This window comes from Ruditapes philippinarum, unplaced genomic scaffold (genome assembly GCF_026571515.1).
Source record: "Ruditapes philippinarum isolate M1 unplaced genomic scaffold, ASM2657151v2 ctg188_1_1_1_1, whole genome shotgun sequence".
NCBI lineage: Eukaryota > Metazoa > Mollusca > Bivalvia > Venerida > Veneridae > Ruditapes > Ruditapes philippinarum.
In genome coordinates this window covers 203,636-218,458 of record NW_026853980.1, presented here as the reverse complement: position 1 = coordinate 218,458, position 14,823 = coordinate 203,636, and the positions used below count along the sequence as shown (strand labels likewise).

The following is a 14,823-nucleotide window of genomic DNA, read 5'->3' as shown; positions in this document are numbered from 1 at the left end:
TTCAACTCCGAATAAGGAACAGTAGAAAATACGTAAAGAAAGACACCAGTTGCAAATATTTTTGATAAATCTGCATAAGAATGGCAAGGATCTATCATTAAAATCATACAATAAAACATTTACATCAATTTGTTTTGAAAAAAAAAATGTTTAAGTCGAATAAGGAATAGGGAACCAGTTCCTTATTCAACTCCGAATAAGGAACAGAAGAAGATACGTAAAGAAAGACACCAGTTGCAGTTTCTTTTTGATAAATCTGCATAAGAATTGCAAGGATCAATCATCAAAATCATGAAATAAAGCATTTACATATTTTTTTTTTTGAAAAAAATGTTAAAGTCGAATAAGGAATGGGGAACCAGTTCCTTATTCCTTATTCAACTCCGAATAAGGACCAGAAGGAAATACGTAAAGAAAGACACCAGTTGCAGTTATTTTTGATAAATCTGCATAAGAATTGCAAGGATCAATAATCAAAATCATGAAATAAAGCATTTACATTTAAAAAAAAATGTTAAATTCCAACAAAGAAAAGAGAACCAGTTCCTTATTCCTTATTTAACTCCGAATAAGGAACAGAAGAAAATACGTAAAGAAAGACACCAGTTTCAGTTATTTTTGTTAAATCTGCATAAGAATTGCAAGTATCAATCATAAAAATCTTGAAATAAAGCATAAGTAAAAAAAAATATTTTGGAAAAAAAAATAACCAGGTTCATTCGACTCCGAATAAAGAACAGGAGTAACTATGTAAAGAAAGACAGTAGTTGCAATTATTTTTGATAAAGCTGCATTAGAATTGCAAGGATCAATCATTAAAATCATGAAATAAAGCATCTACATAATATTTTTTGAAAAAAAATGTTAAAGTCGAATAAGGAATAGGGAACCAGTTCCTTATTCCTTGTTCAACTCCGAATAAGGAACAGAAGAAAATACGTAAAGAAAACACTAATTGAAATTATTTTGATAAATCTCCATAAGAATGGCAAAGATGAATCATAAAAAATCATGAAATAAAGCATTTACTTATTTTTTTTTTTTTGAAAAAATTGTTAAAGTCGAATAAGGAATGGGGAACCAGTTCCTTATTCCTTATTCAACTCCGAATAAGGAACAGAAGAAAATACGTAAAGAAAGACACCAGTTGCAGTTATTGTTGATAAATCTGCATTAGAATTGCAAGGATCAAACCCTTTTCCTTATTCGACTTTAGCATTTTTTTTCAAAAAAAAATATGTAGATGCTTTATTTTATTATTTTAATGATCCTTGCAATTCTTATGCAGATTTATCAAACATAACTGCAACTGCTGTCTTTCTTAACGTAATTACTTCTTTTCCTAATTCAGAGTCGAAAGAACCTGAACATTGTTTTTTCCAAAATATTTTCATGCAGATGCTTTATTTCATGATTGTTATGATTGATCCTTTAATTCTAATGCAGCTTTATCAAAAATAACTACAACTGGTGTCTTTCTTTACGTATTTCCATCTGTTCTTAATTCGGAGTTGAATAAGGAATAAGGAACTGGTTCCCTATTCCTTATTCGACTTTAACATTTTTTTTTTTCAAAAAAAAAAATATATGTAGATGCTTTATTTCATGATTTTAATGATTGATCCTTGCCATTTTTATGGAGATTTATCAAAAATAATTGCAACTGGTGTCTTTCTTTACGTATTTTCTTCTGTTCCTTATTCGGAGTTGAATAAGGAATAAGGAACTGGTTCCCTATTCCTTATTCGACTTTAATTTTTTTTTCAAAATAATATATGCAGATTCTTTATGCAATTATTTAAATAAGGTATATATTTTATTTTAAATAAATCTAGTTCCCTATTCCTTATTCAAAAAAGGAATAAGGAACCGATTCCTTATTTTTCATTCGAAAAAGGAATAAGATATAGGGAACTAACTTTATGTACATCGCCGGCTTTTGAAATGCCCTCCTGACCAGATTCGGTGCAATTTAAGCTTGTTATAACCATTTCTTAGAAACGTGTCTATATTGTGGTAGTACAACCCGACCATTGGCCGGGAGTCAATAGAATATGTTTAAATTGTTGAAAGAATATTTCGAATGTTAAGAAAAGAACTACAAAAAAAGCAATAAACTAGCAGTAAGATCGAGAAAACTTATAATAACAAATAAAGAAAGTTTTGATGCAAATGATTTTTCAGATATAAAGATCATTTATTTTATATTGAGATCATTTTATTTACTTATTACATTCTTAACAGGAGAGCTGAAAAAAAAATGATTTGTCTCTGCCAGCCAGATAATTAACTATTAGTTGTTATACTCCGAATGATACTCACGTGTTTGCAGTAGCTTCAGCATATATTTGAGTTTTCCACTCCGTGCCCGAATACATGATGAAAACATGGTTTCCTTCATAACTTGGTTCTACAAATACTGGAGTTGTTAGATTATCTAGAATCTGAACAACAAACTGAAACAAACATATGTGTCGCATTGGGTAAGTATATATAATAATGTGTAAAGGGATACTCAAAATTAGGTAATACTCAAATCACGCTAAATTGACATTTGTAAAAGTGTCAGCATGAATTTTTGTATAAGTTCTATAGATTTTGTGACTTTAAAGTGTAAATATGTCTATGTATGTTGAAGGAAATTTAGACGCCGACAGAATCATCGAGTAGTTTTAAAACTAGTCATGTGACTTTAATAAACCCTGGAAGGTACAATAACAGAAATTGTGGATATTTTATGATTGAAATAAACCTTAATCATTCGTTTGACAAGTATTTCAACGTTTTCAGAGTTCCCTATAACAACTATTGTGAAATCATAACGCACTAACCTGACCCACGTAGGTCAAGTTAGGAAACCACCATTTTTTTCTTTATAAGGAGAAACGTTTTGTTCGTGAGACTACTTAGTATATTCATTGTGAAGACATTTACAGATTTATAATTAATAAAATTCAAAACGAAGAACTGACAATTGTTTTGCCTGTGTCTCCCTTTAAGTCAAAATGTATAGTTACATCGAGTAGCTAACTGAACCAATTGATAAAATAACTGTCAGATATACATGGTTAATCATAACAAATAGAAATTGTTATCGAATGAATAAGAAATGCAACTATATATATCTAATTGTATTTTGTTTACTGTAGAATTAATCTTTATAGTATACTCTTATTCTTTACTTATCATATCAAATTTACATGCGTCTTCGTTCAGATACAAAATGCAGCACAGTCTCAAAACATCGTGTTCACTCATTTAACAATTCATGTACAGAAGACTATTGTTCAGTCAATAGAAATAAATAAATATTGGATTCATGGATTTAAAAAAAAATATATTATACCTGAACGGCAGTTGTGCTTAGGGAGTATTTTCCTGAAAAGTAAAGTTCGGTCCCGTAAATTATGTCCTTTCTGTTATAGTCACGGACGCTGACAGGAACGGCAATCCATGTATTATCCTCATACCCACTGGCTCGAGAAGCGTTGATGAAAACAGAGCAATTCTTGATGATGCAATATAAAATAAACGATTAAATGATTTGTTTTTGTTTTGTGGATTTTACCTTAATAGATTATACATAAATTAATTTTGAGAGATAAAATATACCATTATTTTGTTTCCAAATACAATCTATTCGTAAATGTTGTTTTATGATATGCCAGTTGTGAAAAAAATGTAAATAAAAGGAAATCAAAGAAATATGATTTAACTAAAGAACTGAGATCTCCGAAGTGTGAATGCAAGTTGTAGATGAAATATGATAGTAAACAAATGAAGCTGGTAGAATTATACACATTTGAAGTATAGCATTTTTTGAATTACGAATTCCGAGTTTCCGATGCTAATGGCGCTGAGCAATACAGCCGACGAAAGTGTTTACGTTGTATCGGCATTTTTGAAAGAAAAACCTTGCACAAGAGTTAACTGGCTCTCGCGGTACCAGGTTTGATCCTGTTGTGAGCCCTAAAAAAACCAACTTCGCATAATGTAGACGGTTAACCTCTGAATTATGAATGTACAGATGGCAAAATATTAGAAGTCGTGAAATCTCTGACCACCTGTCTATTGAATTATCTGACATTGATATCATTTTCTTAGGGGTTCAATACACCGTTATCTTTTTCTGAACAATATACTATACACATGCCATTTACTTGTATGAACTAAACTGGCACCTTACATTTAAACTAACAAGTGAGGACACCCAAACCGTACGCACAAGAACAACGCTCTATGAATATTCATTCTTGCCGTCCGCAATGTAGGACATGAATTATTTCTATCTACATAACTGACATCGTTCAAATGTAAATTGAAACCCAATTTAAAATTCCAAATTATTTCTACATTAGGAATAAAGAACTGCAAGTTCTACACACACGGCTTAGCACCGAATGTAGTTACCTTTATCACCATCTTTCCACAATCAAAACTATGTAGCTATGGTATAACTGAAACTACACACCATTTCGAAACTACACACCATTTCGTTTTCATATGGCCACTTAATAATCATTATTCAATAAGAAAATGTTATGTTTCATGAACATCATATGAAACTACTGTATTGTAACGCTGCAAACACTACTATATGGCGAATAAAATCAACAGAAGCAAGATATTTGCACAAGGAAGCTTGTTTTCTTTCTTCACTGCCATACTGTCAGTGCCGTTTGGAAATATTTCTTTTCTCTGCTATCTTACTTTTTCTCTATCTCTCTTTTTAAAATAATAAATTTTTGAAAGTCTCTTCTTACCAAATACATGTTAAAAGTTTAAATTTATTTTTAACATAAAATTCCTTCTTATTTAATAACAAAAGTTTTATATTTAACATAAAAAATTCCCTCTTATTTAATAACAAATAATTAGAGTTTTAAACAAATCCATGAACATAGACCTACATACTTCAAATCTTTAGCAAATAAATACTACGATATGCATATAAGCATCATCCTCGGTTCTGATCCTTTATCATTCATTTCACATGTGGTAAACATTTATTTGAGAATTGTAAATGAGTACACTTGTTTGAAATAAACTAATATTAATTGAACTACTTAGAATATCCATTTTCGCTATCTTTTTTTAATTCTTGCGCAGATTTTTAAGAAAAACAACTGTCAGCTTAATGAAAAAATACTATATTAATGCTTGTTTAATCACTGCTCTATGAAACATAATATACCTCCATGATTTGTACGAGTGGAGGCAGATGTGATGATATCACTCCTCCTTCACCAAATTCTGAAATTTTACATTTAATGTAATCGCCATCACCATCAACTGCCGGAAGTCTGATTTCGGTTACATTATCAAGTTTAACCCTTTAATATATAAAGACATCATTAATCGTAAAATCATATTAATATCCTTATGTACATTTTCTTTGTAATAAACAAAATTACAGCTTATAAACACTTTTAATACATGACATGTCAATATTTGTAGCAGTGACATCAAAAAGTGTTATGTGCAGCAAATATGTGACATACTGAAACAAACGTTGACATTTGCCTGTCAGATTTTAATTTTTTTCATAAATACTTGAACTATCTGTCAAGTGTCCAAAAGTATGCTTATATCTGTAATTGCAAGAGAGAATGACATAGCTTTATCGCTTTAGAAGACAATTACCGGTAGGGTTGTTCTTACCATCAAAAAGTAAGTTCCAATTGTTTAAGATTCCAATACCATATTACATTTATAAGAATCATAAAGAAATGCATAAGAAAGAAACTCTTAAGTAATTTGTCAAAGCAAAGCAGTATTGTCTTCTTGACATCTGACATAATGACTTCAATTAAATAATTTAGTCAACGTCCAGCCTTGGACAGTGTCCCTACTAAGTTAAAAACACTTGAGCAGAACTCATTTTAGGTTGGACAAGGACTGTAATTTTGACTAATTAACCTATGATATAATTTTCTCAAATCCACAATCATGTTCAAATTAAATAACATCAACTACGGTCGGTACTTTTTCAAGCTATTGATCGGAAAAGGAAGAAAAGACACACGTATTTGAACACTTGTACGGGTCGACATACTGACTTTTTTATCAGTTTGTTCAAATATTTTCTGTGTCAGGGCATTATCACTTAATATATCTTTATGATAATCTGATTATTCGACCGGATTTTCTATAAAAATCTTTTTACACAGATAGCTTTTACACTGGAGAAAACTGTGCCTAAAATAAATATGAAACAGTTGTATGCCTTGCTTAAATGTGTTACCTATCTGACACCAATAACAAAAGGACTGACCTTGTATATCAAGTTGATTTGAGCTTCTGTTAAAATTAAATCCTTTTATCAATAAATCACTTTGCTACAAGTAAAATTGAATGAAGAATGAATATGAAATTAATAAAAACATAAAGAACATACAAAAACACTTTTTACCTGTAGAACGGTTTCGAAAGAGTCTTCGGACTTTGATTTGTTGAGTTTGTATCGCTCCTCAACCTTGAAACTATTTTTGTTTGGAAGTGCCACTTAATATCTTTTTTATCTGTCTGTACTGACGAAAGCTGCCTCCATGATAATCCCGAGAACCTAAAATTTCAATTACGTCGATAGTAATTAAATAATTCTCTTATTTGTGTCGGAAACAAAATAACACATACGATTTTACATATGATTCATGGTACGAGTAATTTTCAAAATGAACCATCTTAAACGATTAAACAATTATGTAAATTGTAGATAATTGATTATATACATGTATACATTTAAGCGTTTAACCTCTACCCCATTCACAGAAAGCTCCATGCTTAACCTTACTTTAATATTGTATAAAATAGTAGTTAGAAGATCTGAAAACGAAATATGGAGGTCTATCACGCGTTACTATTTTTTTGGCATAAGTTGTAAAGATGATTTTTAATAAGAGGGTGTTCTTATGGTGAGCTTGATGAAAAGTCGTTTTTAAGTTTCAAATTTTGGTGTAAGACATTTTTATTTCACTCGTTAAACTAACCAGTCATTAATATACATGTGGGATGTACATGTAGGATTTACTTCCCTTTGTTTACAATCGGACTCGCCGAGGCGCATGCGTAAACTAAAAAGCAAGCATCCATAGGACCGGGAAAAGCATGCGCCTCTCAATTTTACTGATTAAGTGAAAACATTTACACCATCAAAATATTTCCAAGGGGTGGTAACTAGTATGACTGGTAAGTTTAACTTATTCATAAAATTTTAACTTGATAACAATTTTTTCAATTTTATTTCACTCGTCAAACTTACCAGGATTGAAAATTTACAAACCCCTTTTCCACTTGGCCTTAATGCCAATATCTTTCAACAAAGTTATATTTCTAAAGATCCCAGTATTGACATTTTTTCTATTCTTAACATACGGAAGCGGAAATCTCGTTCTCATGGAATACGTAAAAATGGTAACATCAAACGTAAATAAAAACTTACTATGTCTGTTTCCGATTTAAATATTATCTTGACTAATTCGGGTAGACATGCTATGTTATCACGTTTAACCGCTCTTTCTTTTCGGTCTCTTAAAACGTTAGACGAAGAAGCCGATAACATAGTTATCCAAACTGATCCTTTATAAACTGCAGCCTACCTTATACAAAGTTTCGCACAGCATATTTTAAGACCTCATATCGACACCACCGCTGAACATGACAAGCACTTTCTTAAAGTTACTTTTCTAAACAAAGGTATTGATTTCATCGACTTACCTAGTATTTTTCGGGATAAACGCGTTACCGACGCGATTCCTATATATTTCAAAAACTCTGAGATTCCAATTATTTGCTACAAATATAAAACACCTGTCAGAAATATCATATTCAATTATAACAAAATTGTCTCCGACCTAGACGTTGATTCTAATACACCAACTAGTTGAGACTGCAAAAATTCTAAATTCTGTAACTTGGATTTTGGCCATATAATCACTGGTGATTTTGATATAATAAACGACAAGAGAATCCGTAATTTATTTCTAAAAGGACCAAAATATAGAATTCCTTCCCCTATTGATTTTAATGCTTGTCGAAGTCAGATAGCTGAATCGATCGAGGACTTTACACAAAAATGGTGTCGTCGCGAAAATGCTGATAGCAATGCACTTAATACATGAAAACATAATATATTTAATATTATTGAATCACGCATCGAATTTTATCGTGGGAATGAACATCTTTTACCACCTAAACCTAGACTTACTTTTACGGCATCTAACCCTTTTACAATTGGACGCTACGCTTTCCTCTTTTAATTACATCTCCACTTATTAATGGAATGAAAGAAAGAATAATGTTTTGCAAGTAAATAAGAAGATCTTGGTAATTAGTCTAGAAGGCATTGGTCTCACATCACTAATTCAAAAATGAAGTGAAATTAGAAGTCAGACACTTTTTGAAAAGCTGATAATTACTGGTTATTGATCCGTGGTCTGATCAAAACTGAATTGAAATTGGCGTTAAAACCAGAAAACAAACAAATAAACTCATAATAAGTAATAGAAAAAAAACTACATTTGTGAAAACTGCTATGCAACCACATTAATACATTCATTAAAAGTAGGGACAGAAGCAGATTTATCTTTTTCTTTGTTTCTATACAATTGAACTTTGCCATAATGCATAAGTGTGTAGTGAAAATTCGAGGTCAAGGACATATTTCCGCATTTCAAATGCAAGACAATGAGCAAAGTCTTATATAGATTTAAAGGGAATAGTAAAATAATTGTCAAAATAATAGTTTGCTTACTTGATACATATTTTTGTATTTGAGATCTACTATATCAAAGATCCGGTGACTCATTTTTTATGATTTTATATCATAAAGTTCCATAAAGCATTATTTGTAAAGATATTGCCTAATTTACATTAGTAAAAAAGCTTTAATATTAGTAAAGGGAGGTAGAAATTTATTTTCTTTAAATTTTAAGTCAAATTTCGTTCAATAAGAAATGAATGCATATATTTTAAAGATTAAATATAATGACAACAAATACTTGCAGTACATATTTAACATATTCGTCGATGTTTGAAAATTGTTTTAGAAGCATAATTATATATATGTCATATAATTTCACTTAAGTGTGGTTAAAACCTTGATTACAACATACAGGATCTTTAAATGAAATACAGTGACAGTTATCATTATGCCCCAAAGGGCGGTATATAAAATCAATGGCACCGTCCGTTCGTTTGTCTGTCTGTCTGTACGAGAACCTATTTTAGGTTTATGTGACAATCGCAGCAACAGGTAATAGTAAATGTTCTTTTATGCTATTCATTCCGTAAAGCTTTATTTGGCTTTTTTGTTTAATGTGGCTTTTTTTAACAATACAATAAATAAATAAAAAAAAATGTGAGAACGTCCGTCCGTCGGTGGGTCCCCACCCATACAACATACGTGTATTGACTGTAGCTTTGTCATTCATTGAGGGATTTTAAAATAACCTGGCACAATTTGTTAACCACACCAAAGTGATTCACGTAGAAGAACTAAGTCCCTTCCTCAAAGGTCAAGGTCACACTTGCAGTTTGAATGTTTACATTCTTACAACAAGAGTTTAAAGTTACACACATGCTTGTCTGGACTGTATATTTGTCATGCATTGGGGGATTTTAAATTAATGTCGAACACATCAAGACGACTTGTCCCATCTGAGACAAATGTAACTACCTAAAAGGTAAAGGTCACACTTAGAGACTAACAAAACAATCGTGTCCGAGCTGTTACATTGTCGTGCAATGAAGGATTCAAGATAACTTGATGTGTTGCTACCAAGACCCATGCCCCAAAATTAAAAGTCAAGATCACACTTACAGTTTTAGGGTTCACAATATCACAATCAGAGAGTCAGAATATTCTCTGAAAAGGAAATATCTCTTTTGATTGAGGTCAGATCTTTAGACAAACTCACAGAAATTGATTTTTATGAAAAGTTGCCAATTTTTACCCTAGGGCTACAAGGGTTTATCCAACTTGATCAACAGAGGAAAGCGTAGTGTCCAACTGTAAAAGCGTTGACAATCAGCATGCGGTATGTCTTAAAATAGTAGGGTCATAACCTCTTTAAATAAAACGTTTAATGATTTTAGTAAAAACAGCAAAACAATTACCACGGCTCAGATCTTACGTAAGTTTGTAAATCAGGCTTGCTCTTCCCTTGTCACAAAAGTGTTTTAAATTACTATTGAATTTTAAAATGAAATAAAAACTGCGATTGTAATTTTTAATTGTAATTTTCCTTTATTTATGAGAGCGGTAGCCCTGTTTTAGGAGCTTGCTAGTAATGAAAATATTCCGCTCGTTGAAGTCCTTTACGTTGAAACAAGCTCTAGCAAATCTAAGTAACTGAGAAACATTTACCCCATATAAATGATAAAACTTATTTGGTTTTATATATAACATTTTACAGCATCAACTTCTTTATTCAAACCAAAGGCAAATGAAATATTATTACAAAGTAAGTGACTTAATTACTTTACTTATTGTAATATCAAATTAAAAATGTCATTAAACATGTGGTGATTATGGACTACACACGTTTTTTAAACTTGCATGAATAATTTTAATGATTTTCCCTGTAACGAAAGACTTGTATTATATAGACATGTGTCCATGGTAACTTGCATTACATGCTTATGTATCTTTTTGTATCATAATTTGTTTTTAACGCGACTAACATGCCCATAATGGCTGCCCTGGCAGTCATAAAAAAGAGACGTTTTGTAACCATCACACGTCACAAATTACACTACTGTGGCAATAAAAAAGAGAAAAACAGAATCCCTATAGAAAGCCAAAAAAAGGACAAAATTGAAAATGTTGCAGGCTTGGTTTGATTGAGGCTGTTCTTGGACGGTACTGGAAAGTGCAAGTTACCGTCCACGCCCCTTAGCACCGGCTTAAGTAGAATTCAACATTTAGCATAAACTGGTAAAAATTTGAATCTTTAAACATTCCCAGATGTGTTTATATGCCGGTTATCACGGAACCTTCTATGTGGAACGTTCGTGCCAATCAAAGAAAAGCGGCATATGGTCATCAAGTAGAAAGATGTGCCCAAAACTAAATAACAAGGGCGAAACAATAAAAAATGAAATTTTGAAAGGGAAATCAATCAGTGGTTATGATGTCTGCATATCACAGACAAGATATCAAAAATGGGCAAATAAAAAAGCAGGCAACATAATTCAAGGGCTATTTATTATACAGTATTCATGTCACCCAAGTTGAAAAAGACCATATGGAAGAAAGTGAAAATACGACAAAACATGTAAACGCAAAAATATTGTCGTGCTGAATCTTAAAAGATCGAAAATAAATGTTAAAAAATATATTTATATTTAAAAAAGTAAGATTTCTGTTCACTGTATATCTTTTAGGTTGACACTATCAATTCCGGAGTTTATTTTGATATATGTACAAGAAAATGGCAGAACTATATGATTTGCCGCTGGTGTGACATCGACATTTCTAAGCCTTATACACTGGTTACAACCGAAATTTATGTTGTTTTAAAATGGCTACATTCAGTAAACGTAATAAAATAAGCATATCGAACAGTGATATTGCTTCGTTTGGCGCAAGTTCTGTAGTGTATTTGTCTTGAATTGAGACCTTTATAACTAAATATGCCCGTGCCGTGTAAATATGGTTATAAATCGCAAAGCGCGCTTGCAATTTTTACTCAATAAATTACTTTATCCTAAAAGAAAGGCCAATACAGCAATATTGAAAACGTCGCAGGTTCGCTTTGATTGAGCCTATAAAAGTCTACTTTATTTTGGATATTCCCTCGCATGTAGATATGCACGAACTATCTATTTATTGATTACCAATTTCATGCTATGACATCAGATAATTAATATCAACATAAATTTTATTATACTTACATGATATCCATTCTTTCTTTGTCTTTCTCCATAATAACGCTGAAGTGCATTATTTCTTGTTCCCAATTTCCCTTTTCACTGATAGCGATAACAGTTTCATTGTATGTGGAATTTACTCTTGTATCCATAGGAATTAGTTGAGTTGAAGCGTTTGATTTATGTTCTTTTAAAAATTTACCAAGGTAGTCTGGATTGGTTGTAACCATTTGTGGTCTAGTTAAACGAGTAGATCTTCCAATATCAGATTTTGTGCAACCTGGGCCACAGGGGCCTTCCCCAAGCACCCAACCAGTTATGAGCTCAATGGTTACCTGGTGATTATAAAAGTGTTTTTTATTATCATAATATTCAAGTTTTATTTAGCTTTCCTGACGGTTCATACATTTTCAAAAGTTTGAAAGAGATAAAGTATAAATAACTACACAAAGTGTATACGTATTCAGGTTTCGGAACCATATATTTCCAAACCAGAATTGTTTTAATTCAGCAAGAATGAAATAAAATTGCAATAACTAGTTACCAGTTGGCTGTCGTCAGTTTGTTTTTCCATAACATAGCTCATGGACCCGCCATAGAACTGCCCATTACACTCAACTTGTTGATAAAACATGCCTAGTAACATGGCGTTAGCAAATACTAACATCAAGGTTTTCATTGCCTGAAAGATTCCATTAACTACAATGTACAATAAAATATTAAACATTAAAAGAACGTTTAAGGAATCACAAATTATCATTTCTAAAGTCATCTAACCGTCCTAATCTGATTCGAATCGGACTACTTATACGAACGACTATGTCATGGTTAAAATTAACACTGACGTGAACAGGTTATGATACATACGAATAAAATATGAAAATAACGATCAACAGCGGAGAACGTAAATTCAAGCCAGTCAAGGGATAGTGTTGTCGACGTCAAATTGTAATTAGTTTATTTTTAACACTTACATCGAATATCGAAATTTATATTTCAAGTAAATTTCTATCTGAATTAAAAAATTGTGAATGCTTAAGCTTGAAAATTAAAATAATTCGAAAATTGATTTGTGAATGACAAAGCGAATATTGTATTTATTGATAAATGAAATAAATTAAAAAGATAAAATTAGATAAAATAAAATAAAAGCTTCATTTTTAAAACACGCTTCAGACCATCGCATTTCAATATCTTATCATTATACAGAGGATATTGAATGAGTGTAAGTTCAATACTGAATTTCTTGAACTAGTCTCGCACAATAAAATAAAGACCGTTTGAAGAGAACAAATTTTCATTGACGCGCCAATAGAATAACACTAACATTAAGCGCTTCTTAAAGCTATGTTTATATATAACGTCAAAATATATTCACGGCTGTGCAATACCATTTTTACGGAGTCGCAATATAGGCCCGGGTATGTTATAAGATACGTTACAAATATAAACTTTTGACTTCAAAATGTTGACGTATACATGCTCTTCTATTGTTGTCATCGTAGAAAGTATGAATAGAATAACACATAAAACATGATTCTAGTGGTAAACATTTTCTCTGAATTATATATTAAACATAAAACAGTTAAACAGTTAAAATATATGAGCAATGCTATTCGTATAAAGTTTAAGAGTACACAATGTCGTTAATTTTCAACATTTAAAACAGCAAGGTTGAACTCAAAATACACTCAGGGTTTATCAATTATCTTTTTACAAACTAGACACATGCAAAATAGATATCGTGAAAACGATTTAAATAAAAAAAGGGCATACATCCGTTTTGCCAATCCGTCTTATTTCCAATTTTTACTTGTATATTTTTTGTTTTTAAAATAAAGCAACAGCTGTGTTAGCCGTATGTTGTAATTTAGTTTGTTGCTACACTAAATTAGATTTAATATATGTATAAGCTTCTAAAACATAAATAAATATGTAAAATTCATACTGCATACTACATAGAAATGTAAATTCGGTAATATCTTTACAAATAATGCTTTTTGGAACTAATCTTCTTTTGAGCATTATATGTATGATATAAAACCATAAAAATGAATTAAAGGATTTGTAATTGTCATTATCGCATATATGGAAAGCAACTCACCATATCTGAGTATCAATGAAATCCACCGCACATGATGTATGCTTCTGTATATCTGTTTCCAAAACTGTTTGAAAGTGATCACCGATTGACAAATTTAAATGAAAAAGTGAACTAAAGTCTGACTTATGGTGAACATTTAAGATTTATTGGAAAGCCTTAAAATGACTTTGTCGATATTTGTGAAATCCCAGTGAACTAAGATTAAACCGATTAAATTGATCAATAGACTATCAGTTTATCAAAAATTTATAATTTTATCTTAATTTTTTCCAGTGGCTGGTTGTTTTTTTTTCACGTGATCTGTATGATTAAGACTTTTATTCTGGCGTTTTTAAATGATTAATGTATATTTTTATGAAAACCTGTCAAGGTAAGAATGACATGAAAAGTATGAACTTAACATAAAAGAATAAGTAATCTCCGTCATTATAGTGTAAGATTATAGCTGTTATAGCATGGCACTCTAGAATGATTAATGAAGACGAGCTTAACATTTATTGACCACTGTATAATATCATCTTAAAGATTAATTGAAATAATTGTACCGTATCCGTGGTCGAGGGGTTAGAGTCGATGACTTCTAATCCAGTTACCTATCTGGCGTGGTTTTGTTCCCCGGGAGATGCTTTGGTAGTTAAGCGCGGAGAAAGGAAGTCTAGTACTGGTGTAACTCTTCAGGAAACTACCCGCCTATATGACTGAAATACTGTTGGGAAAAGGCGTAAAATGAAACAAACAAACAAACAAAGAAATAATAGTAACAGTGTATTATTCGTTAGTAATCAAACCTTCGTGTTAAAGCTGAATAAATGTATCGAACCAGCATCAATTTGTATACAAAAAATAAG

At 31.2% G+C, this 14,823-nt stretch overlaps 1 protein-coding gene across 2 annotated transcripts in view; it reads right to left on the bottom strand.

The window, feature by feature from the left end:
• Positions 1-14,061, bottom strand: part of LOC132738608 (uncharacterized) — a 73,445-nt gene extending 59,384 nt beyond the window's left edge. For both annotated transcript variants that reach the window (XM_060726152.1, XM_060726153.1), the window contains exons 1-7: positions 13,976-14,061; positions 12,416-12,553; positions 11,896-12,206; positions 6,413-6,565; positions 5,195-5,333; positions 3,347-3,508; positions 2,323-2,456 (exon numbers count right to left, since the gene is read on the bottom strand). In XM_060726152.1, the coding sequence (XP_060582135.1) occupies positions 2,323-2,456; positions 3,347-3,508; positions 5,195-5,333; positions 6,413-6,565; positions 11,896-12,206; positions 12,416-12,553; positions 13,976-13,978 (1,040 nt within the window). In that variant the 5' untranslated portion in view covers positions 13,979-14,061. The remainder of the gene's footprint in view (positions 1-2,322; positions 2,457-3,346; positions 3,509-5,194; positions 5,334-6,412; positions 6,566-11,895; positions 12,207-12,415; positions 12,554-13,975) is intronic.
• Positions 14,062-14,823: the final 762 nt, after the last annotated feature.